This window comes from Monodelphis domestica, chromosome 3, assembly GCF_027887165.1.
Source record: "Monodelphis domestica isolate mMonDom1 chromosome 3, mMonDom1.pri, whole genome shotgun sequence".
Lineage (NCBI taxonomy): Eukaryota > Metazoa > Chordata > Mammalia > Didelphimorphia > Didelphidae > Monodelphis > Monodelphis domestica.
The window spans coordinates 477117715-477145129 of NC_077229.1; the positions used below are offsets into that span (position 1 = coordinate 477117715).

At 35.6% G+C, this 27415-nt stretch overlaps 1 protein-coding gene across 2 annotated transcripts in view; it reads right to left on the reverse strand.

Moving 5' to 3' along the window:
• ELL2 (elongation factor for RNA polymerase II 2) overlaps positions 1-27415 on the reverse strand; it is a 105488-nt gene that overhangs the window by 39076 nt on the left and 38997 nt on the right. For both annotated transcript variants that reach the window (XM_056824678.1, XM_056824679.1), the window contains 2 exons: positions 9252-9373; positions 4560-4723 (listed from right to left, as the gene is read on the reverse strand). In XM_056824678.1, the coding sequence (XP_056680656.1) occupies positions 4560-4723; positions 9252-9373 (286 nt within the window). The remainder of the gene's footprint in view (positions 1-4559; positions 4724-9251; positions 9374-27415) is intronic.

Genomic DNA, 27415 nt, shown 5'->3' on the forward strand with positions numbered 1-27415 from the left:
AAATACCATGTCCCAGAAAGAGGGTGGATACTCCCAACTGGCTTTTTGAAATTGTTTTTCTGGCCTGTGGGAGGGAAAAAATAAAAGACACTGGCTTGGCAACATAAAGCCAATACTGGGCTTTAAAAACACCAGTAGTTAGTATAGGGATGCTGTATGTTATAACATATGGCTCATTGAACATATAAGCATAAACTTACATAATATATAATTACTTAGTTATTCAGTACAATGAAATATGCCATTTTTTGGAAGGCAACAAATACATATAAACACACATACATACAAGTATAGAAACAAATACTGCTCACACATTTTTTAAATGGGAGGAAATAGACATAGCCCTGGGAATTATATGTGTTTTATTTACTTATATCTAGAAAAATCAATGGCCAATAATGCGCATACTTGGAAACATCACTATATAAAAATATGCTTATAAGCATTAACAAGATCACATAGAGAGGGTAAAAAGCAATAAAAAGTTTAGGAATTTTTATAAAGGAATAAGAAATTTGGTGGACTGGCAAAAGGAGCTATGGCCAGTATTCTCTTAACAAAGTCTGTCTCTGCTTGTCTGTCTGTCTGTCTCTCTCTCTATATATATAATACACTTGTGGGAAACTTGGTAAAAGTAGAAATATAGAAGGACTAAGACTATGTATTCCCATTTAATATTGATTCTTCACTCTCATTCAGGCTATGGATTTCCAGGCCTTTCAATCTAGATAATTCACTTTTGCCTCTGTGTGATGAGTCTCTACCCACTGATATGAATCTATAGTACAGAAGACCATGATGCACTGGGTAGGGAGGGGGATCTCCCACATGCTATTGTCATATAAGCCTTGGCTGACTTTTCTGAATCTTCTATTGGAGACAACTCCTTGGTTGCCACCTGAGATCAGAACTTTCTTTAACCCTCCTCTTTGTTCCCAGGTAGACTTTCTGTTGAAAAAGAACTTGGGTTTTTTAGGCATCACTGCATTGACTTTGAACTTGGCTCTCTATAAGGGGCATTCTGTTTTATGAAGATTGCACAATTGCTTCAAAGACTATTTGCTGCTGACAAAATTTGGATGGTTAGTCAGCATTTAAGAAAAAGATCTGAAATAATCTTGACAAATTGGTTAAAATGGGAAGATACAAAAAGATAATTAGAAATATGACTGAAAGAGATCTGATGCCTAAGGGTTGAATATAAATGAGATAGCAATATGGCCCTCTGAAAAAGCATTATAATAAAGATCAGACCTTCATTAAAGCAGTCTGTCCAGTTTTGAATTCAGTGATGAGAAGAACTGGAGAGGATTCAGAAGAGAGCAATGAAAATGATTAGAGGGCTGGCATAGAAGCCATACCAAGAAAGATTAAAAGGACCTTGGGTTAGTTAGCCTGGAGAAGAGAAGCCAAGAAGAGCTGTAACAACAGTATTTAAGAACATGAAAGAATACTGTATGGGTGACTGTCAGCAGCTGGTTCAATGAGGATGAAGAAAAGGTTTGAGAAGTTAGTCAATCCTTAAGCATTTAGTAAAGTACCTCTTATGGGCCAGGTACTGTGCTAAGTGCTAGGGATACTAAGAAAACCAAAAGACAGTCCTGACTCTCAGGCTGCTCACAGACTAATGGGGAAGACAGAAGGAAAACAATTATGAACAAACAAAACACACACAGGATAATTTGAAGATAATCAATAAATCAAAGGCAGGGGCAGCTAGGCAGCTCAATGGATAGAAAGTTAGGCCTGGAGATAGGAGGTCCTAGGTCAACTTCAGACACTTCCTCACTGTGTGACCCTGAGTGAGTCACTTAACCCCCACTCCCTGGCCCTTATCACTGTTCTGCCTTGGAACTAGTACTTGCATCAGTTCTAAGTATTTAGAAAATAGGTCGGGTTTAAGATAAGAGTTTTAAAAAAAGTGAGCAAAGGCACTAACATTAAGGAATATCAGGAAAGAGTTCTTGAAGAAGGTGAGATTTTAGCTGGGCCTTACAGAGGAGGGAAGGGTATTTCATGCATGGGGAACAGGCTGTGAAAAACCCTGGGAGATGGAGCATTTTGTTTGAGGGACCATAGGGAGGTCAGTGTCACTCGCCTACAGAGTGAGGAGGGAGGGGAAGGGAGGAGTAAGGTTGGAGAAGACTGGACAGCTCTAACTGCCAAACAGGGCATTTTCTATTTGATCCCAACAGTGATGGGAGAGTGCCTACAGCTTATCAGAGTGGCAACAAGGCCAGATTTGAGCTTTAGGAAGATCGATTTGCCAGGTGCGTAGAAGGTGGCCTGAAGTGGGGAGAGACGCAGGGTGGGAGATTAACAAGCAACCTGGTTCAGTGGTCTGGGTGAAATGCTAAGAGCCTGCACCAGGGTGGTGGCAGTGTCCTAGGAGATTGAGGGGCTTATTTGAGAGATGTTACAAATTCCTAACCCTACCTGAAAGCCTAGGAACTGCTAGCAAGAGAAATTGTTAATAGTAAGGTAGACAACAACTCTATGTCTGGAATGGCTGGGTACAGCTATAACTAAAAATAGTACATTGTATAGAGCAGACACAGTATTTGTTGGTCTTCACTGAAGCAGGGAGGCTCAATAACCTCAAATCTCCTGAGTCCTTAAGTTATCTCCTGGAAGGATAGCGTTCCGAAAGCAGTGATACCAAACTACAATTTTATTTTTTTAGAGGCTGAAGTAACATGGTTACTCTTTAGTACCATTACATAGTAATGAACCTGTACCAAGTGGTGTGCAGGTGTTTTGAACCCAGTACACTCAAACTCTAAAAGCATTGCTCAACAAACAAGTCTCAAACACCTGAAGCCTACTTAAAACCTCCAAGCCATTCCCATGCAAAGTCAATTTTTTCATCATAAAACCATCTCTGATGAGCAATCATTGTCTTTTTACCTCTTTCTATTTACCTCCTCCCATTCCAAGCCCAACTGATTTCTCTGCTTTATAATAAATCAAAATATGTTTCAAGTCATTTCCAACTGGCTCTGCCACAGGGAGAAATTCTCTGACTTTTATTTGACTTCTGCCTTCCTTGCTTCACTTCTCTCTGACTCTTGTCCCAGATATCTAAGACGACTTCTATCCCCTTATGAAATTCAAAAATGTTTCACTTGAACTTCAATTAAAAAACTTTACGGTATGTTGAATGAAGAAAATGAAAAAAAAAATAAAAGTAATCTACAATGTTCATCTTTAGTACTTTTAGATAATCTTGTTCCATAGGGTTAAAAGGGGATGAGAGGTAACTTGAAATAAATACTATATTGTTAATTTAAAAAATAATACTATAACATTCAGACAACTGGTACATATATTTAATTAAGTGAATTTTTAAGATAAAGGAATAAGAAAGGTGATAAAAGATTGTTATTTCACTCATCAGAAAAGGGGGGAAAATGCTCTTTGGTGGCTGTGTGCTATAGAGAGAACTTGGTCCTGTGTGTACAGACACCTGGGGAAGTTATGAATTGTTGTTAGACCAAACTAAGTGTATCTAAGCTAAGCACCAGCTCCCAGGAGCATTGGCTTTGTTCCAAAAAAGTGCCTATTAATGACAGAAGTGTAGTTTCTAAACACTGATTGCATTGTAGCTGGTTCACACATAGAAGGGAAAACACAGAAGCAGAATTATACTCAGCCATGGAAAAATGAAGATTAAGGGGCCTGGTCCACAGAGAGGCTGTCACTGCTAGAATTTAAGTTTTGAAATTAATAATACTTCATCTTTTTTTTTTTAAAAGCATACTTGTGTTGTTTAAAACTGATAAAGGGTTCATCCTAATTCCTGATAATATTAACAGTCATTACAATTAATATACCAAATTAGGTCTGTTAAACATCTACTTCTTTCTTCATATCAAGACAAAATAAGGGTCACAGATGACAATCACTTTGCAGTCCTTTGTTCTGGTGGTTATGTTGACTAGAATTGGCACAGCCTGATTTTTAAGCCATTCTCCTGCCTGGCAGATGAAAAAAGCACCAGAATACAAGATGACAGTCTAAATTACTAAAGAGTAATTAGATTTCATTCCTTTAATGCCTGTACCCTGAGGCTTTGTAGCTCTTGAGAAGAAAAAAAAATTACTTTTTAAGCATCCGTTGCAAAATCCAAGGAGAAGTCTGTAATGGTGAATTGCCAACCCCCCCCCCCCCAACAAACAAACAAATTAAAAACTTACTACTAGAGAATTTTTTACTTTAAAAATAGTTACCAAACTGTAAAATAAAAACCATCCAAAATTTCTCATTGTTAAAATTTACTCCACTAGAAATAGTTTGGGAAATAAAGAGAAGGAAAAAAATAACTCAAAAATTAAGTTAAAAAATTTTAAATAACAAAATATTCTTCCAGAATAATTTCCACAAGATAATATAAAACTCTTTCATATTTATACTCCCATTTCCCCCAACAACCAACTTCCCAACTTCTTTGATTAAATAAGGTAATAATGGAAATGGAATTTACACATGGCAACCTAAGCTACTTCAATTGCTCTTTATGAGAGGTGTTTAAAAAGGAAAAAAAGGAAGTATATACATACCTACAAATGGTCCACCGGGTTTTATAACCTTTGTACTTCGGTTACGGGATTCCTCTTCTGCCTGGGTCATTCGTTCTCTTGTCATTTGATAGGAGTCATTTGTTGCACATACTGTAATTTTATCTTGTATAAATCCCAGGCAATTGAGCTGTGAGGCACCAGAACTGTAGAGTAACAAAGTAGCTTTGTAAGAGAAGATTATTTTAAATTTATTTTTCGGTAAATAGAAACAAGCTAGAGTTTTAAAAAAATTATTCTATTCTTGCATCTTGCCCTAATTTCTGACATGTTCTTCTCATTTACCCTGCTCTAGCCTTTGTAGAGAAGAGAAGCCATATAGGGTTACTAGAGGTGTATGTTTTTAAGAATCCTTTACTGATTCTTACTAGAATTGAAATGAAGTCTGTGTTTAAAAGCAACTTGTAATAAATTCTCTTTTTATAGGACAAAGCCCTAGCACTGAGCTGACTAGTGAGATGTATCTTGAATGTAATTTGCAAGCAATCTTTTACTTGGTGACAATATTCTAGCAAGCATTAATGCCATTTTTATTACCCTAGGATTCATATACCTTAGGATTTATATTTACCTTTCTGTTTAAAACTCACCTGTAGGGAATGAATTATTGGGGGTGGGGGTGGGGGGGAGAAGAAACATTATCTTAAAACAGTTGTAAGTTCTTTAACTTTCTGTAAGCAAGCTCTACTGTCAATGGATGCAAATTTATTATTAAATACAAAGGAAATATAACTATGAGTTGCTTTTTAAATGCTACCTGGTTTTATTTTGTTTTTTTTTAAATCAAGTTATTAAAAATTGACTTTAGAAGTTGTTTTAAGAACTGCTTTACACAAAAATTTGTACTTCTGAAATGTGTTAGTATCATTTATTAAGTGACACATAGCTAGAAATAAGGCAAATAAGATGAGTTTAATTTGCGTTTAAACTTCGATTCTAACATAAAATGGAGTGACATTTGGAGAGATAAATTTCAGGTGAGCAATTTCCTCTATAGCACTATTATTATGGGTCAAATTTTGTTTGACAACTAGGTGGCTAAGTGAATAGAGTTTCAGACCTGGACACAAGAGGTCCTGGGTTCGAATTTGTTCTCAGGCACTTTCTAGCTATGTAACCCTCAGGAAGTCACTTCATTCCAATTGCCTGTTATTGCTCTTCTTGCCTAATACCAATTCCAAAGAGAAAAGGTAAGGTTTTTTTTTAAAAAAAGAATATATGGTGCTGATATTTTGTGGCAAGTCATTTAACTTCGATTTGCCTCTTTCTTTATCTGTAAAATGAGGATAATAATAGCACCTACCTCTCAGGATTGTTGTTGAGGATCAAATGAGATCTCTGTAAAGCACTTAGCACAGTGCCTGGCACACAGCAGCAACTATATAAATGTTAACTATTTATTATTCCTATTAGTTATACAATACCATCATGAACAGTCAGTCACAACCAATCAACCAGCACTTATTAAGTATTTACTATAAGCCAGACACTATGCTAGATTCTGGGAATACAAAGAAATGCAAAAACACTGGCTATGCCCACAAGGAGTTCACATTCTAATGCCAGAGAAAGGCCTTATTTCTTACCTGACAAATATGGTGTAAATGGAAGGTACTAGCATCAGGGAAAGAGAAAGCCAGCCTACAGAAGGTGGGATTTGAACTGAGTGTAGAAAAAAGTCAGAGAGTCTAGAGGCTGAAGTGAGGAAGAAGAATATTCTAGACATGGAAGACTAAGGGCAATAAAAAGCACTCTATAAAAAAGCAAACAATACTTCCATATCCCAGTGGATAGATTAGTTATTTCAAACAAAATTCAATACATTCAAAAGTTTCTATTCAAATTCAAAATCCAGAACTTCAGATAAAATTCTAAACTACATAAAGAATATGACTAGTCTTTTCATATTGTTCAATTTAGTTAGCTGAAACATAAGAAAAAAGATAAAACAGTTTATAATTACTCAAATCAATGGTAAGAACATCAGAGCTTAAATAGTTAGAGGAGGCAGCTGGGTAACTCAGTGGATTGAGAGCCAGGCCTAGCAATGGGAGGTCCTAGGTACAAATCTCATCTCAGACACTTCCCAGCTGTGTGACCCTGGGCAGGTCACTTAACCCCCACTGCCTAGCCCTTACCACTCTTCTGCCTTGGAACCAATATACAGTATTGATTCTAAGAAGGAAGGTAAGGGTTTGAAAAAATAAAATAAAATAAATATTAAAAATAGCAGTCTTCAGGTTCCTTTCCCAATATTAATTTGTCCCATGGAAAGGCCAAAGTATACCTACCTATTGGTGAATTTCTATTAATAATTATAGCCTAATAATGTCACAGGCTAACATAATAAATGGGAAGCTTCAATGAAAATAATATCAACTAGAAAGCTAGGGTAGTAAAAATAAAGTAAAAAATAGGAGCTAGTTTTAGCATTAGTGAGAGATTAGAATAAAAAAGAACAAAAGAAAGTGAAAACTGGCAAGGCTTAAAAAACAAACAAACCATTTTTCTTAATTATTGATTCCTTAGAGACAGACTTCCCTAATGTCTTCCCAATACTATCACTTTAGGTCTTTTGAAGTACATAATTACAATTAAGACATTTTTCTTTCTGCTTGCTTTAAACACAAAGTGAAACTCCAAATAGCTTCTTTTGGCATAAGGCCATGGAAAGACCACCCTACTAGGGGGAATTTGAAAAGAAAGAAGAGCCAACCAGAAAAGTTAATAAAGGAATCTAGTCAACCAGTATTTGCTGATGTCAGGTTATGAGTCTAGAGACAGTCAGAGACAGAATAAATATAAGGCACAGTTTCATTCCTGCAAGTTTACAATTTTGTTCATGAGATAAATTTTATAAGCACAAAAAGATCAGAAATCAACACAAAAATCATAGAATGTCATCATATGTAAATCATAAAATATAGATAACAGGCTGACTTTTAAACTATAAAGTCTGCAGGGTTCCCATTGATGGATATATTATATACTTAGGCTGAGTAGGATGGGCTAAATTATAGAGGGCTTTGCACACAAGTCTGATGAAAGACAGAGATAATTTCCTTCACTTTCGCATTGCCCATCTTAGCGAAGTAAGGTATATATGCTCTATCTATAAGAGTAACAACAATGACAATGAGAGTAATAACGAAGCTAACATTTACACAGCACAGAAGTTTTCAAGAAACTGATAGGGCAATTAATTGAACAGTATAGCTTATTTATAAGATGCTGTTAAAGCTACTTAGTGAAATTTAAGAATTTTTTTCTAAAAGCAATCAGTTAAATTAACTGACAAAATGTAAAAGTGTGGTATTTTGGAATGAAAGTCAGGAAATTTGGATTCTAAATCACTGATATCTCCTACTAATTAGCTGTGTGACCTTGGATGAGACAATCAAAATTGATAGGCTTTAGTTTCCTCATCTGAAAAAATAAGGATATTGTTCTGGATTATTAAATAGTATCTTTGGCTTTGAATATATGTCCCTTTGAAATATAAAATTAGGGCCTAGTTAATCTCTTTTTTTAATTTATAATGAAAAGTCTAAGGGAAGAGAGGTATTTTTCTTTGGTTATTATAGTTACTACATACCCAGGTGAAATGACATAGTTACCTCTGATTTACAGCAACTTATCAAAACAAAATGACAGAGTTCCATTTAAAGAACCTATTATGCTAATCACCTTAAATGCTATGAAAGATTTCATCCTTACTTCCTCTAGACTTTCTAATCTCTGCTGGCTCATTTTGGAACTTCCCTCAGCACCTGGGGCCTTCTTGCCCAGGAAGAGTCTAGCACCCCTGCAGCTCACTACTCAGGGAATGTCCCTGAGCAAAGCCTGCCCCTACCTTCTGCCAATGATGAGGTTCTCTTGAAGCCTCCATCATTTTGTGGAAGGTCTAGCCTTCATTTTCCTCTTGGCCTTGTTCCTGATTTTCTCTGGAGTTTAAAACTCGGTCCCTGCCCTGAATCCCTTTATCCACCCCATCCCCTCCTTTTTCTGCCTCCCTTTTGTGTGTTATCCTTCCCCTACTGTGGGTACAGGTATTGTGTTTCTTTTTGCTTTTATCGGTACCCCCAGAGCTTAAGCACATATAAGTACTTAATAAATGCCTGCTTTTTACCTTCCTTCCTTCTTATGCTTCAAAGCAAAATTTCAATTATTTGTGTTATTTCTGTATATTAATCTTCAATCTCTCCCTGGTATTTTTTCTCCCAGAAGAAATAAAACATTCAGAATCTTTACTAATACTCTATGAGAATCAGGCTGTGACTGGACAATTGGGCAACTGCTGGAGGCTATATTCTGAGGAGTGACCTAGCCCACTGAGATATAGGAAGCACTAAAGCCACTTCATTAATAAGGAAAGGGTATAAATTTTTCATGGGGCTTTTTATCAATTAGAATTATGTCAATAGTCAAATAGAATTATTGCAATTAGAAATATGTCAATTAGAAATACATTAAGAAATACTAAATAAGTAGCCAATTCATTGTCACGGAAAGAAGGTATGCTTCTTTTATATTGCATATATAAAATTCATGTAAATTTGTTTTTTAGTGTTATTTTATATTAAAGAATTCTAACTATCCTTCTGCAATTTAATAAAAGTCTCAGACATAAAACAAATATAATTCCCTCCTGATCATGCCTAAAAATGTACTTACCTTGATACAGTTTGCTGGATGCAGTCAAAGCTTCCCTGAGGGTTATCTTTGCCAACATTTGACAGGTAGAAGTTAAAGTTATGCACTTCATTTGGGGGATCATTTTTGGGAATTTTGACAAGCTAAAAGAAAAAAAAAGAGAATTATCTTAGGTTATAAATTCAGCATAGGACTTTATAATAAAATATGCTATATCCCCTCTTGATGACTGTGCTCAAATCACAAAATTGTTAAGTTCAAAGCAGTCATCATTGAAAAAGGAATCTTTCTCCAAAAATTCTTATCTGCATCCTTTTCTGTAGGTATAATTATTTCCATAAGGTTTAGTAGATCAACTGCACATTAGCCAAATGAAAGAAAGAATAACAACTATCTTAAAATCCTCTTCTGGTTCTCCTCTGATTTGTTTGTTGATCAGAGTCCTTTTATAGATCCCAGTCAAGCAATCAATGAACATTTATTAAGCACTAAGTATGTACCAGGATCCCTCCTAGACTCTTCTTTTCTTTCTACACATTCTCTTAGTGAACTCATCAATTCCCAAGGGTTCAGTTATCATCCTTATGCAAATAGCTTCCAGATCTATATATCCAATAAATTTTCCCAAATTCCAAACCTGTATTGCCAACAATTTTGCTAGTCAGTCCCCTGGATGTCCCATAAGCATTTGCAAATCAACAGAATTCATTATCAGACCTGTTCTCTCCCTCCTGGCTTCCCTGTGTTTGTTAAGGGCATCATCATCCTTGATATCACCCAGGTTTGTAGTTTCTAAGTCAACTTCACCTCCTCTTTTCAGCCTCTCTTACCACCCATATCCAATTGAGTTTACAAATGTCTTTTGGATTTGAACTACAAAATCTCTCATCTGGCCCATTTTCCTCCATTCACACAACTGATACTTTAGTTCAAGGCCTTACTGCTTCTCACCTAGACGTAATCATTCTAATTTCAATCTTTCTCTTTTCCAAAAAACACCTTCCATATGGCTACCAAAGTGATGTTCCTAAAATACAAGTCTGATTGTATCAGTCCCCTGCTTAAGAAGCCTCATTGACTCCCTATAGCCACTAGGATCAAACAAAAACCTTCATGGGGCATCTAAGGCCCTTCGCAGTCTGAATTCCAGCTAATTTTTTCAGCTTTCATTTCACATAAATTTTCCTCAAATGTCCAAAGTTGCAGTAAAAGTAGCCTTCCATACTCATGGACATTTCACTTCTGCCTCTTAGAATATCTAACTTCTTTCAAAACTCAGCTAAAGAAGTCCTGACTTCTTCGTTTCCCTCCCAGAAGGCACTGTTGCTTCTACCAAAGAACTTTGTATATATTAAGTAGTTCCTTAGATGTATACCTGAGACTTCCCTCTCACTCCTGAACCCAGTTAACCAAGAGAGATGTAGAAGTGTTCCTTTTTTGTCTTGTATTTTTAGCATCTAGCATGTAGTGGGTGCTTAATGCTTATTGCATGCTTATTTAAAAAAGGAAATAGTTGATTTGGTATCACTGCCTTTCAATGAAGTCATGTTAATTTTTTAAAACACATTATATGAATCTTTTGTTTTATACTTCCTATATTTTCTTCACATTCCCTTCCCCCTCCCAGATGGTAAGTCTTTCTAATAAAGAAGAAAAAAGTCTGATGTCATAATAACAGTACCTAGTATTTATAGAGCTATAATGTTTACAAAGTATGTTACATATACAAATTCACTCATTTGATCCTCATAACAACCCTGGGACAGAGTCAATCAACTACCATAGTCTACCACTGCTACAAAGAGGTAGGGGAAAGTGTCTTGGAGTCAAACTTGGTTATAATTTTTAAACAATGTAAATCTTATTCAGTTAATCGAGAAGCATTTATTAAACCCCTAGAATCATTTGGTCTTATGTTGTATAATGGAGATACAAAGACAAATACCAAACAATTCCTGACTTCTAGGAGCTTATATTCAATTAGAGGTAATACAATCCATACATATATAAATTGAGTGCAAACCAAGAGAAAGTAAATATTAAAAAAAAAAATTCAGTAAGGCATTAGCCTCTGGGGGACAGGGAAAGGCTTTACATAGGAGATGACAAATGAGCTGAGATTTGAAGGAAGGTAGAGATTCCAAGAGAAAGCAGGATGTATTCCAGGTATAGGGAACAGCCAATACAATCATTACCTGGAGGTAGGAAATGGAATATTGTATGTAAGGAAGCGCAGGCCAGTTTGGATCACAGAGAGTATGTGGAGGGTAGTATTTAAAAAGCCAGGAAAGGCAGGTTGGAGCCATTTTATGCAAGGCTTAAAAGTCAAAGAGTTTGCTTTTAATCCCAGAGGTGACCTCTTTTTCAGAGAAAGGCTGTATTTACATTATCAGCCCTAATTTCTCTGGATATCTCCAACTAGATGCTCAGCAGTATGACAAATTCAATCATTATCCATTATCCTCTTCTACCCCCTGCCAAATCACCCCCTCTCAAACCTTTCCTCTATCTTTTGGAGGCCCCATTATCCTTCCAGTTACCCAGGTTTTCTTAATCTCTACCTTCAACCTATACCTGACTCTTCCATGTTCCTTACATATCAGATATGATCAGTTGCCAATTTTTACCAAACCCCCCCCCATGCTAGTGCTTTCTCATTCATCAAATTATATTGTATTTACTTAGAATCACAAAATATGTGCTCCTAGATTTAGAACTGAAAGTGACCTGGAAGTCATTTTATCCAATCCCCTTCTCATTTTATAGATGAGGAAACTGATGCCCAAGAAAAATAAGTCCTTTAACTCTAAACCCAGAATTTTTTTATGATATGACACAGGTGTTTCTTGACATGTACTCTATCCTAGGCAGTATCTCAGTTCCTTGAGGGAGCTTTGTTATCTTTCTACCATAAGCCAATGCTCAGCATAGTGCTTGGGATATATTTTAGGAAGGCATGTACAAATTACTGAATCTCAGTTCTGGAAGGGACCTTGGGGTCCAACTTATCTTAAACAAAAATCCCTTCTAAAACATCCTGTACCCACTTAGTTGCCATTTAATGTTGGCTTGAAGACTTCAGGTGAGGGGGTCATATTATCCTCCCCAAGAGAGCACATTTTATTTTGTCAGTTCTTAATTTTAGGAACTTTTTCTTCTGTTAAACCTAAATTTGCTTCTCTGTAATTTCTATTTATTCTTCTCAGCTATGACCTCTGGGGCCAAGCTGAACAAGTTTAATTAATCCCTTTTTCACATGACAGTCCTACAAATACTTGCAGATAGCTATCACATTCCCTCTAAGTCTTTTCTTTTGGGGAGGGAGGTTTCTAAGTTTTATTACTATTAATAATAAGCACTATACACCAGGGTATACAAAATGCTTTTCTCACAATAACCTTGTAAAGGCTTCATTTTACACATAAGGAAATTGACTCTTTGGAGGCAAAACACTTGTCTAAATCTTTTTACACTTGTCTAAATCTTTTTGCTAAACATGTCCATTTCTTTCAACTAATCCTCACATCATTAATTTCAGTCTCTTCACCATTCTAACACCCCTACTTTAGATGTTCTCTAGAAAATCAGTATCTAGAATATCAATAAACCTGATAGCCAGCTAGGGTCTGACCAAAGTACAATATGGTGGGATTATTACTGTCCCCAGTCCTGTATACTAGGCCTCTCTCAGTCTAGCCTAAGTTTATATTAGTGGTTTTGTCTGACATAATACATTGTTGACTCATGTTGAATTAGAGGTCCAGTAAAGCCTCCAGGTCTCTTTCAGACAAACTGAAAACAAAATGGATGTGGGCAAGTGAAAAAAAAAAGAGATAAGGAAAATGGGTGCTAAATGAATTTAAAATTTTCAATGAAAATAACTAACAGTTCAGATAGTGACTTTTTATCTATAACCACTTCACCATTTAGCCAGTCTTGCTAAGATTTAAATAATTAATTAGGAAGTTATCAACTCTGAATTTATTTAAACTTTACTTGACCCCATATTTTTGAAAAACAGAATAACATGGTAGTTTATGCCCTTTATAGATGAGGAAACTGAGATTTTAAAAGGTGAAATGATTCATTCAAAGTTATATACATAATGAATACTACCTCTTAGAATAACAAGTTCCACAAATTTATTGCTACCTGTATAAACCTGTGAAAATTCTTTTAAATTTTGAGAATGTTCCCTAGTTCTAGTATTCTGAGACTTTGTGAACAACTTGTTTTTATACTACATATACCATTATTCTACCTATCACCTTCATGATTTTAAAAACACAGGAAGGAGAATAGGCAGAGACAATGCTAAGGTAAGATGGAAGGAAAAACAAATCTATTCTTGTAAGCTGGCGTAATAATTTCTCTTTGTTTTAGTTATTCTGTGAGCAATATTAGTTTGGTAAAGAAGTTATGTCAGTATTCCCTTACTTCTAGGAGAGAAAATTCCCATGCCTATCTTCTCATCTCTTTTCTACTCTCCCTAGATTAGGACAAAATCGTGGCACAGGTTTTCTAACGTCCAAGTTTGGATAAGATAATACAGTCTAATGAACTGAAGTCTAGATCTGGGGTCAGGAATGATGACAATAATAGTAGTACTATTAGTAATAGTAGCAGCAGCAGTAGTAGTAGCTAGCCTTTATTTAGCACTTTCAGGTTTGTAAAACACTTTATAGACATTTCATTTAATCTTAATGGCACCATAAATAGGTGCTATTATCTTCATTTTACAGATGAGGAAACTGATACAAAGTAGAAAAGTGGCTAAGTGGCTTATCCAGGGTCACAAAGCTAAGTGTCTGAGGCAGGATTTGAACATGTCTTCCTAATTCTAGGCGCATTACTCTACACATCGTGCCATCCAGCTGCCTCTAAATCTTGCCTCTGATTGTACTTATGTGATCCTGGGCATGTCACTTAACTTATTTGAGACTTTCTTTCCTCATCTGAAAAATTAGATGAATACCACACAAATTATACCTTTTGGGGGTTATTATGAAGCTCAAATGAGATAATGATCACAAAACACAATGAATGGGGCAGCTGGGTAGCTCAGTGGATTGAGAGCCAAGCCTAGAGATGGGAGGTCCTAGGTTCAAATTTGGCCTTAGACACTTCCCAGCTGTGTGACCCTGGGCAAGTCACTTAACTCCCATTGCCTAGCCCTTACCACTCTTCTGCCTTGGAAGGTAGGGGTTTAAAACACACACACACACACACACAATGGAAATATACACAGTATTATGTAAAGGTTAGTTACAAGGATGATGATAATTTCTATGGAAAACTTAAGACTCAAAGAAGATATTTGTACTACATATGTCTGGAGCCTGGTTCTCTCAACACACAGGTATGGATGATCAGTCAAAAAACACCTCCAATGGCTCCTCACTGGCTAATCAATAAAAACCATATCTCTTGACTTCAAAACTGACCAAGGTTTGGCTCTGGCCCTATATTTCTGGCTTTATCTAACATTAACAACTCTTATGGATTAAAGTGCTTGCCATGAAATTATTATCATTGTTATTACAGATAAAAACTGGGAGGGAGCTGGAGGTTTGAGAATTGCTGCTCTACTTAACCCTCTAGCAAAACTAATTTACTTGACATTCCCTGAAAATATTCTATGCTTTCCATTCCCTGTACCTTATCTCTCATGGCTCAATATACCCATAATGCTTCCCCTCTACTTCAGTTATTGTTGTTGTCTATCTACTGAGGTTTAGCTCTAAGGTTACTTCTTTCTTTCATAAAGCCTCCAGAGATCTTGCATCTTGAAGTAACAAATTCCTCATGTAATCTGGCATTCTGGAAGGCTTTAGTGTCCTTTGACATGGAAAAATACTAATTTATATACCATATTTATATTTATTTTCTCTTACCAACTACAAGTTCCATCAAGTCAGGGATTCGGCCTGATTAGTTCTATGATAATGATAACTGCCAACAGCATTTTAGGGTGTGTGAGGCAGTTAGGAGAGTATAATGAATAGACCACTGGACTTAGGTTCCAAGTCAAGAAGACCTGAGTTCAAATTTGGTCAAGAAATTTATTATTTATGCCACTCTTGGTAAATCACGGAATCTCTCTCTCTGCCTCAGTATCCTCAACTGTAAAATGAAGGTAACAACTGCACCTAACTTCTAAGGTTTTTGTGAGGATAAATATCTCTATCTTTACAACTACTACCACAGGTATAAGATTGTTGCCATTTAACTGGATTACGATAATATGTCCCATACAAGTTTGGAAGAATTAAACACCCATTATGTGCCAGGCTATGTTAAGCACTAAGTCTTTTTTACTTCTATTCTTATCTCCCCCCAAAAATAATCTTTTACAGAAAGTTACGTTTCACTTATGAGCTTCCTTTTACTCTGATTATGATCCAGTCAATCAATCAGTAAATATTATTAAGCACATAGAATACCAGGTATAGTGCTGAGCACTGGGCATACAAGGAGGCAAAAGACAGTCCTTTCCCTCCTCAAGAAGCTTACAATTTAATAGGAGAGGTAACACACAGACAAATATATCCAATGCAAAGTTAAATAACAGGCACTGGAATTAAGTGGGGTTGAGGAAGGCTTCATGTAGGAGGTGGGATGTTATTTGAGACAAAAAGCCAGAGAAGCAGTAGTTGGAGTAGAGAAGGGAAAGCATTCGACAGCCAGAGAGAATACCAAAGGCCCAAAGAAAATGTCTTATTCAAAAAAATTAGGAGTGTTACTGGAAGTGATGAATGGCAGGGAGAAAAATGTAAGAAGACTGGAAAAGTATTAGGGGGCTAGGTTATGAAGGGCCTGAACTAGAAAGGTAGCGGTGTCAAAGGAGAGAAGAGGGTGTACTCAGTTTTAGTGATTCCCTGATGCTCTTTTCTTCTGTTTTATTTTAGTCCTTATCTACCTTGATTCTGCTTTGTTTTCCAACCCTCCAGCCCCACCAAATCCTCCTCCTGGTAACAAGTGAATAGATAGAGGAGAGAGAGAGTCAGACAAAAGAAAGAGATGCACCAGCTATGTCTGAAAATACATGTCCCATTTAGTATTTTTAATTGATCACCTCTCTGCCAGGAGATATGGGAAGCATGTTTCATAGTTGATAGAGAGCTTGGCCTAGAGTCAGGAAGACTCACTTTTCTGAGTTCAAATCTGGCCTCAGATACTCACTACTAGTTGTGTGACCTGAACAAGTCACTTATCTTTGCCTGAGTTCCTCTTCTGTAAAATGAGCTAGAGAAGGAAATGGCAAATCATTCCAGTATCTTTGCCAAGAAAACCCCAAATAGGGTCATGAAAAATTCGACACAACTGAACAACAAAAACTATCTTGTAAAACAGATAAATTTGCTGCAAATATTTCTTCTTAGTTAACTACTTCCCTTTTAAATCCAAGTGTATTGATTATGTTTGCAAACTTTTTAATTTTATGGATTTGATATGGTGCCCTTTCAAGATCTCTCTTGGAGCCAATATGGGAGAACTGGGTTCCTTGGAAAATTTTCAATAGTTCCATCTTACCCAGAGGTCCCTTGGGTTAAGATTTTCCTCCTCAAACTTCATTTCCCACAGCCCTTCCCCCAAAATGGTCAGTTCTAAATGGTCAGTTGTCTTTTTTTAGTCATTTTTGCCAATGTGATGAATTATAAAGTTGAAACTTAAAGCTGTTTTAATTAACATGAAGAGTGAGAGTGTTGCTTGCAGCCCAGAGAAATTAAGGGTTTTTTTGGTTTTTTTTTTTTTTTGCCCAGGGTCATAAATGTCTTAAGTGAAACTTGAACCCAGATCTTCCTACTTCTTAGACTGGCTCTCATCCCTCTATTTTTTTTTCAGACTTATACTCTTATTGGACCATAAGGTATCTGTGGGCAGGAACTGTACATTATCTAAACTTCTGAGATTAGCTAGTACCTAATACTGTGTTATTTAGATGATACCTGCTTAATTAATAGTTGTGCTGCAAAATTTAGAAAAAAACACAACAAAATACTGTAATCCATTCAGCTACTAAAGTAATTTTCCTAAAACACAAGTCTGATCATGTCATATTCTCTACTCAACAAATTCCTTTGGCCTTCTACTGCCTCTGTTTCATATTCAAAGCCCTTTATAACCCAACACCCTCCTAACCTTTTCAGGCTTCCTACATGTTATATTCCCTGATATGTATTATTTCATGCAGTGTCACTGGCCTCCTAGCTGTACTAAGAACAAGATGCTCCCCATTTCCAGCCTTCAGGAATTTTTTTCCTAGCTGTCTCCCATTCCTGGAATATTCTCTCTCCTCCAATCTAACCACTAACCTCCCTGTTCTCAAGGAGTTTGCAGTTTAATGGGGGAGATAGCATGTAAATCTAAAAGCATGATCAATCAATATTACTATTACACATCTCTCTGGGTGTGTTAGAAAGGAAAAGAGTGGGGAGTTTCGAGTAATAATAGATGAAAGGGATTGGTATTCATTGTATTGGAGATAAGAACTAGACTGGCTATTTTGTGGAGGATGAGGTAAAACCATGTTTCTGCTTCTTAATTAGTTGATCACATAATCCTTAAAGTTCTTCTCTGGCCCTCACTTTATAGACAAATGCTATAGATAGCTGGTTATCAGGGCCCAGAGCAGGACATTTACTCCATTGTGTTTATAGGTAGGTCTTTCAGACTTAACTTGGAGATTCTGGAACATCATTTAACTTATGGGGCAAAGTTGCTCACTGACAGTGCTTCATCCCAAATTCCCCAGTGCTTTCAGACACAGTATTTATTATATGAAAAGTGTTGTTTAGATAAGTATCATTTACTAGCCAATAATGGTGGCAGATCAATGAATGGGTTGGCTCGCAACTAGTTAAGACATATTTTGCTTGTCTGTCCTAGAAAAGACCTAGATTTTGTTCCCAAGTCTGACAATGATTTTACGTGATAGTCAGGAATCAGTAGATTAATACCAGCAAGATAGGAAGGCCAGAAAAACCATTCTGAAAGTAATGAAGGATTTCTTGAGGTATTTTGTACTCTTTATATTCTCATTTTGCTTTGTACAGGGTACAAATGTAATGATTGGGGATAGATGTCTTATTGGATGATTCCCTCCTCTCACTCTCATGCTGGTCTAGAAGGTGAACTAGGTTATGAGGTTGCTGCCCTAGGTAGGGTGTGAACATGGGGGAAGGAGAAAGGAGGTTCCCAGTAGGGGAAATTTTCCTTATCACATACTATAATGATTCCATGGCAACAGTGGTTAAATAAAAGCCTATTTAACTTCCCTCAGGACTCAATCACTATTTACATTTAAATTTCATAATATTTCATATAAGGAAGAAAACTTATAAATTTTTTTTAAAAAATCAAAATGAATGCTATAAAAATATCCCATTCTGTTCTGGAAAAACTTGCAAAGCAGATTTTTATTTTTGTTCCAAAAATGAGAGACTGCAAATCAAAGGTTAAGGACCACAATCCACAACTCTTATCCCAAACTCCAGTCTGTCTCTGATAAAAGCTATGAATAAAAAAGTTTCAGGGAACTTTCAGACATTTATAATTAACATAAACACAGTATACCATGGTATATATATGTTGAAGCTTCTAATTATTTTCACTTTCATGCTCAGACATGTGGCAATGGGATAGAATACTATGTGAACTAGCTTTTCACCAGTTTTGTGTCTCTCATTTCTATAAAGACTGAAGGCTAAAGACATACCAAAGTTACTACCACAACTGTTTTAATATTGGCTTAAAGTACCAATACTACCTCTATTGTAGGAGACTTCTAACATTTTGGTCAAAGGAAATTTTAGCTCAATTGTGTATAGGGGCACTTTCCTAAAATATCCAATTCTCTCTCAGTACTAACAGTAGGTCCATTTTTACCCAAGTTATTGGTAAATTCTCATCGCATAAGTCCATAGTTCTGTGATAAGCTCTCATTAGCATTTATTTGGAAGGACCTAGAAAATTTTCTAATCAGACTTGCTTATTTATCAAAGAAGAAACTGAGCCAGAGGCAAGAAGGGTAGAAATAACTAATAAATTAAGGGAATACATATTTAGGGAGTATAGTTGAAATTAGCCCACAGAGCCTTTTGCTTCTAAATAAATCTAGCTTTATATCCATTTTGAATCTAAGTTCCTTGTTTCTACAATGAAGGAAAATAAGATTCATGGAAATTAAACAATTTGCCTCAGTATTCATGGTAGTTATATATATATAAACTATACCATATCACCTATTAATGTATATAAGGTTTACTTCCTTTTTATACTCTATTGCAATGGGTACAATAGATTTACTGTTCTTAGAAGCTTAAACATTATGAGATTTTACGTAACTTTTCTATCAAAGCATTTTCATTTAGTGAATGATATAGATGATTTCTCAAGTCTCCCCTAGCAAAGCGATTTTATGCATCACTAGAGTGAATTTAAAATTTTGAATTCTACCAGGAACTTCCATTTCCTTAGATTCCTCTGGCAGAGCCTAGAGCAAAACTAGGAGTTTTGGGGTTGGACAGAGAGCTAATAACCTCAGGTGAGAGACAGATTTATGAGAACACGAGAAAACACAACAAGGTATATTGTAACTGATGATGAAAAAAATAACACTAAAAAAAAGTCTGTAAATTCCCACACGATTCATATGGGACAACAGTAATACTATGCCTACCTACCATGAAAGGAAGTCAGTACAAATTAGAGCAGTGCTTATTTCCTTCCTGGTAACAGTGTGGCAGCAACCATGCTAAGTGCAGAAGATATCAAATACATACAAGATATCAAATAAGTACTTGTGTATGTAAATAAGCAAGTAAGACAATGCCTTCCCTTAGAGAGTTTACATTCTAATGGGGAAGACAATATGTAAAGGTGAATTGAAAATGATAGATAGGTAGAAGAGATATGGCAAAATTGGGACACTAATGCACTTCTGGTGGAGTTGTGAACTGAACCAACCATTCTGGAGGGCAATTTGGAACTGTTCATACCTTTTGATCCTGTAATACCACTATTGGGTCTATATACCATAGTGATCAGAAAAAGGGGGAAATGACCTACTTGTACAAAAATATTTACAGAAGTTATTTTTGTGATAGCAAAGAAGTGGAAATTTAGGGGATGCCCACTAATTAGGGAATGGCTAAACAAATTGTGGTACATGTTGATGATAGAATGTTACTGTACTATAAGAAATGATAAGCAAGATGATCACAGAAAAAACTAGAAAGATCTGCATGAACTGATGCAGAATGAAATAAGCAGAATGGGGAGAACATTGTACATGGTAACAGCAATATTATACAATGATCAGCTGTGAAAAACCTAGCTACTCTCAGCAATAAAATGATCTGGGACAATACTGATGGGGAATGCTATCAATCTCCAGAGAAAGAACTGTTGGAGAAGGATGTATGGAGATGAAAGCACACTATCTTTCACATAAGTGTATTTATGGTTTTATTTGGGGGTTTTGGTTTTGTACAAGTGTGCTCTTAAAACAATCGCCAATATGGAAGTGTGGTTTTTGTGACAGTTAAAACAAAACAAAAAGAAAAAAGAAAATACTGGAGGAAGGGACATACTCACCTAGTACATGTTGAAGAAATGGCTGAGAAAGGGTGTAGAAGATTTGCTCTGGGCAAGATCAGGCAAATGCTGAATTATCAGAGTCTAAAGTACCAAGGGAAGAGTCCATATTTCTTGGGGGTAAGGAGGGGAAATAAGGGAAAGAAACCAGAGTACAGGTGGCATGATGAGGAGATTTTTGGGAAGTGAAACTTTAGTATAAGCAATTAGTCTGTCAACTCCAATAAATCTTTTAGTACAAAAATGAATCCAGATTTTCCTTGCATTCTTATTTGGGTTAAACATATACTAAATATAGAAGGTACTAGAAATAGAAGCCTTCCCTATAATTCATTGTTCAAGTATAATCTCCATATTCATTATTAGAGCTTCTTAAATAGTTCTGTTAAAGAAATGCATTAGAAAAATATGTGATGGATCATGTAGTATGATAGGGCTACGATTGAAGTTTTGATGTTAAAGGATTGCTCTACTGCAGGAATAACACAGAAATAGATTTTGAACAATGATACATGTATAACCCAGTGGAACTGCTTATTGGATTCAGGAGGGGGGAGGAAAGAGTGGGATGGTGGTGGTGGTGGTGGATCGTGAATCATGTAACCATGGAAAAAAAATATTCTAAATTAAAAAAAAAAAGAAAAGAAAAAATAGTTCTGTTAAAAAGTTCTCCATCCGTAGCTAGCTTTCTTTTTCTATTACTCAGTGAGGAAACCTCCTGAAGATAATCAATCGGTCCTGGTAAAACAAAGTATTCTTTTTCAGGCATGATTATTTAGGGGGAAAAAAGACAACAATAATGACAGGTTTTGAAAGCAACTGTAACAGAAATTACAAATAAGAAATATAGTCTGGAGTAGTGAAGGGTAAGCTTTTAAAACTCAAATACACAGGAACAGAAAATGAAAAATTAACTTTAGATTGTTTTTCTCTTTCCTATTAAAGTGTCTGATAAATGATCAAGATATTCTTAATATCGTTGCATTTATCTTTATTGTTAAATGCAATTAATAAAATTTTTTTAAACCCTTCCCTTCCATCTTGGAATCAATACTGTGTATTGGTTCCAAGGCAGAAGAGTGATAAGGATAGGCATTGGGGGTTAAGTGACTTGCCCAAGTGTCATACACATGGGAAATGTCTGAGGCCAGATTTGAAGGTAGGATCTCTAGGCCTGGCTCTCAATCCACTGAGCTACCCAGCTGCCCTCTTCAATTTTGTTTTAATCAACTAAGTTAGTGTTTTCCAAAGCAGGTTTTGATATTGCTCAGCAATGGTTACTAAAAATTACTTGGAAAACATTTTGGTATAGATGGCCTTTAAATAAGTGTAAGGATTGAAGTGGATACTGTAGGGTAGAGATCTATAAACTTGTTTAAAAAATATTTTGATAACTGTATTTCAAAAAATTGGTTTCCTCTATAATCCTATGTATCTTGTATTACTTCACATATTAATCTGAGATGGCATTCATAGACTTGGTCTGAGAGTCAAAGAGGTCTGTGATATAAAAAATGAGAAGAACATCTGGTGTAGAAGATGATGTCAATTTTTAGGTAATGAAAGAAAAGTCATAGGGGGCCGAAAATACTTAAATGGTAAGAGAAGGTACTGCTTGTGGAACTTGAAAAAATAAGAAAGTTGCATTAAGGATGGTATACTAATACCAAAATTGTTCTTGGAGGATAGGAGAGAGGGAACGACAACAGGGAAAGAGAGAAAGAGAAATACAGAGATGGAGAGAAAGTTTATCATGCCAGTCCTCCTCAGTTAAATGTTTAGTTTTATTTTTGCTCTATTTTTTTCTGGTTATCTGTGATTTTATTGTATAGGAAATTCCTAGGAGGGAACTTCCCTTAACCAATTCAAATTTGCAAATATTTTACAACAGTCTTAGAGATTTACATGAGGCACTGAGAAGGTTAATTGACTCCTGACAAAGATAGGACCTTTTAGGAAGTTGTTTTTAGAGTATAATTTACATATCAAAGAATTATGCAAGGATTTTTTTTTACAAGGATGCCTCCTAATATGAATTTGCTGAAGAAAGTCATGAATGAACTTGTTTTGTACTTTTACATAACTTTGTTAGGAAATTATGCCAAAAAATTACCACAATTATTTCTTTGTTTATTCTAAGAATTAGCACAGTTAAGATTTTAACATAAATTTTGTTAAATATAAAATAAAATAATTTTCATCATTTACTTTCATTTTTCAAGATAAATTTCCAATAAAAATTTTCAATTATTTAAAATAAATAATTAAAACAGTTTAAAGTGAATTTATTTTAAGTAACCTTTTTATAATATCAATCTTTGGATAAATGAGGATCTTTTGTATTTTGTTTAAATCCAGTCATGGATAGAACCAATTTTCACTGGTTAATGATACAATAAAGAAAAACTGAAAAGCTTAAATGTCCAAAAGACAAACATTAATAACATTGTATATAATTTTTTATTGACTCACTCTCTTTAAAAGCCTAAATATCCCACAAAACCAATGTTTATACAGAAACAAAATTTGGAGGTAAGTGATAGAGCAACTTGATAAAATATAAGCCAAACATTGTAAAATTGGGATTCCAAACTTATGGAGGCTTTTAAGAGTTCAAAGAAAAGTAAGCTGATCAGGTAAGAAAAGAAGAGAAAGAAACCTAAAACGAAATAAAGGGAAGAGTTATTATTTCATCAACTTTATTGCTTGTCTTCTGGATGTCATTTAACTTTATAGTTAAATAATCAGAATGAGAGAATTTGTTTTACCTCTTTCTGCTGTGCTACAAATATATCCCTAGGTTATATTACTTCTTCGGTTTGTAGGACATAGATTTATGTTCTGCATTTTTAGCTCATCATTTTTGTGTGAAAAGAGCTGTTAAGTTCTGACCTTGTCAAGGTGAGCTTCCTTCAAAGATGACTATTTCATAAAGCCCTTTTAAAAAGGTACACCAATTTATTCTTGAAAATAGTACTAGATTTAGTGTTTTAACATTTCTATACTTATGTTTTAACAAAAATGTATGCTTTTTCCTATATTTGTTTAATGCTATCTATACACGTTGTGAAGATCTGATTTAGCAGGAGCTGGAAAGTGATAACAGGTTTCCTATTGCTACACACAATCAATTATTCCCCCAGATTCACTCCATTCTAGGGATGTTTTGGTTCAAAACATTTGAGAGTTGTTTTTTGAGTATTTTGGGGTTTCTTTGGGGGGGGGAGAAAAGTTATAGAATTTACTGTGCTGAAAATTTCTTTTATGGTCCATGACTTGTTTGTACCCATTATCCTTAAAAAAACAAACAAACAAAAAAACACACACACTTTTTAGGTTCTCTCAGTGGCTTAAAAGCCATTGAAAGTGAGACTTTTTTTCAGCTATAAAGCTAAGTGTGGCTGTTCTTTCTCTTAGATTTCTGTTTATTTAAGTCATTCATGTACTCTCCTAAGGAGAATGGGAGGTAATGAAGTGTTTAAAGTCCTTTCTGATGTGTTGAAGACTAGTAATAAATCTGTAGATAATGAAGAGACTCCACCCCACTTCCTCCAGGTTTGTAGAAATTAAGCAACTAGGAACTTGGATCACAGATTCAAGGTTAGATTTTAGTAGATGAATTCTTAGTAAGCAATTCAAAATTTCTTCTTTCATAAGTTTACCAAAAAATCATAGCCATATATCCAATTATTCCAAAACTTAATTATGGATAAAAGAGGTGCAAAAACTTTCAACTTTAACACAAATACAATGATGAAAAACTAAAGATGACTGCTGTTTCTCTAGGAGATTAGCAAACACTGCTTCCCAAGTGCTCTATTCAGAAAAAAAATATGCAGCCTTCAGAGCCCCAGAGAGCCCCACAAACTAGTTACAGCACAACAAAGACAAGAGGAAATAAAATTAAGAGTTCTCATGGGAATGACAAAAACACCTTAAAGCATTGTCTTTGTAAATGCTGCCAAAGTTTTTTAGTTAGTATTTTTTCCTTGCATTTTCTTGTATTAAATAGCCCTAAAAATGCAGTCCTAAAAACTGCCAGTAAAAAGTTGCAAGGAATTTTGTATTTACTTTCATTCATGGTTCTCAAGAGGCTTTATGAATACCTATTTTCACAATACCCCTGTGAGGGAGGGTAAACTCATGCCAAAAAACAGAGCTCATGTTGTTAACAATAATTAGCTTTGTATATTTGTTTTCCAATTCTGCAACACAGAAGTCAGTTCTTAGAGATTTGATTTATCTGTATGACAGTAGGGTCATACTAAAATTTTATTTGAGAACTAAATAAACTTTTCCTCTATAATCTTTATTTTATAAGGGATTTTTTGATAGATTTCAAAGACCAGCTTTGCTGGGCTAATGAATCAGAAGCTCTAGAGTCTAGACTGATATCAACATGTTTGCCACTTTACTGCCAATATATACCTCCTATGTGCCATAATGCTAAAACATGAGTTGTCTTGCTGCCTGTCCCCTCTCTAAATACCTCCCAACCCCGTGCAGGAAGTGCCTATGGGATTGATTCAAATATCCCAAAGGAATAAAATATTTTTTCTCTGCAATAACATAGATCAGGAATAAAGAATGTTGCAACTACAAAATGTTTTATAAATACAAGTTATCATATTGAAGGTAGCATGAAAATCAGAAGACTTAAGTTCAGGATAAGTTCTTCCATTTGTGTGATACTGGGCAAGACCTTTAATTTAATATGAACCTCAATTTCCTCATTTTAAAAATGGGAATGATATTTTGAAGGTCAATTGAGATAATCAATCAATAAGCATTTATTAAAGCTCCTAGGTGCTAGAAATGCAAATATAAAGGTGAATTGGTCTCTGACCTCAAGGAGTTTACATTCTACCAGGGTCGGGAGAGGGGAGGGGTGGGGCGCGGGGGGGGGGGGGGGGGGGAGATATAACATGTTCGCAAATGAATAAAAACAAAATATATTTTTAAAAATGCAGGGTGAAAATTCTTAAAGGAAGTTACCCTGGAGCAAAGGCTTAAAAGGAGTCAAGAGTTCCAAGAGATGGGGGTAAGGAGGAAAAGCATTTCAGGAAAAGGGAATAGCAACAACAAATGGGCTGGTTTGGAGCACAGTGTTCATGACAGGGAGATGAATATAATAAACTTGGAAAGATAGAGGGGAGCCAAACAGTGGAAGGTTGTAAGCACCAAAAAGAAGTTGGAATTTTATCCTTACAGCAATGGGAAGCCACTGAGTGGAAGAGTGACATGGCCTGACCTATACTTTAAAATATCAGCTTGGCAGCTCTGTGTGTTTGTGTGTGTGTGTGTGTGTGTGTGTGTGTGTGTGTGTGTGTGTGTGTGTGTGTGTGTGCGTGCGCGCGCGCGCGGGGGGGGGAAGGGGGGATAGACTGGAGAATGAGGGGTGGTGGAAGTAATGAGATCAAATTAGGAGGTTACTGCAATCATAATGAGGGCATGCACTGGGATGGTTGTGAGGTGAGTGGAAAGAAGGGGACATTTATGAGAGATGTGGAGGAGGTATAATCAAATAAGACTTGGCAACTGGTCTTATATGGGGGCCTAATGAGGATAACTTCTATGTTATGAACATGGATAACTGGAAGAATGGTAGTATCCTTTATAAAGAAAAATTGGAGAGAAGAAAGGTGGGTTTAGAGGGGAAGATTAAAAATTCTCTTTCAGAAATGTTTGAGTTTGCAGTGTCTATAGGATGCTAAAGTTGAGAAGGGCAGTTGAAAATGTGTGAATGCTGATCAGAATAGAGATGAAGGCTGTGTATGTGGATACTGAAGGCACTTGCACTGAGATGATAGCTAAACTCAGTAGTTGGTGATCTGGTTACCAATTTACAAAAGCACTTTTAAACCCTTTTAGGACTTTACCCTATAAAAATGGGAGCTATTATTATGTTCCATATAGAAAAGGGCTAGGAGACCAAAGAGGAGGTGGTAGATATCTGCTGTGATCTAATGCAGCTTCTTCCCCTGAGACAACAGACTCTCCAAATCAAGCAGCCTCAATACCTGAGAGAATAATGAATCTTTTTCTTTGATCTTTTCCTTCTTTCTATCCCTCAGGAACTCTAAATTAATGCTGTTTAGGTTATAATTTCATCATTTATTTTCTATGTAGGTTTTGTTTTCACTGATTTTTTCTATTAATTTATTTGGATTAACATTTCAAAATGAAGTTCATGATTAATAGTAAAAGTAAATCAATGATCCAGTACAATTTAGAAGGCCATGTGAGAAAGCATGCGACCCACCTCAGAGAAAGGAGTTGAAGATTTGGAATGTAGATCAGAGGATACTATTTTTTTACATTGGTTTATTTATGGGTTTTATTTTGGGGTTTTGGACTTATATGATTATTTTCTTACAACAATGAACAACATAGAAGTATGTTTTGCATGATGATACATGTAAAACCCAGATCAAATTGCTTACTATCTCCAAAAGAGGGAAGGGAAAGAAGGGGAGGGAGACAATTTGGATCTTATAATTTCAGAAAATTTATGTTGAAAATTGTTATCACATACATGCAACTGGGAAAATAAAATATCTTTGATTTTAAAAAATAATAAAATAAGT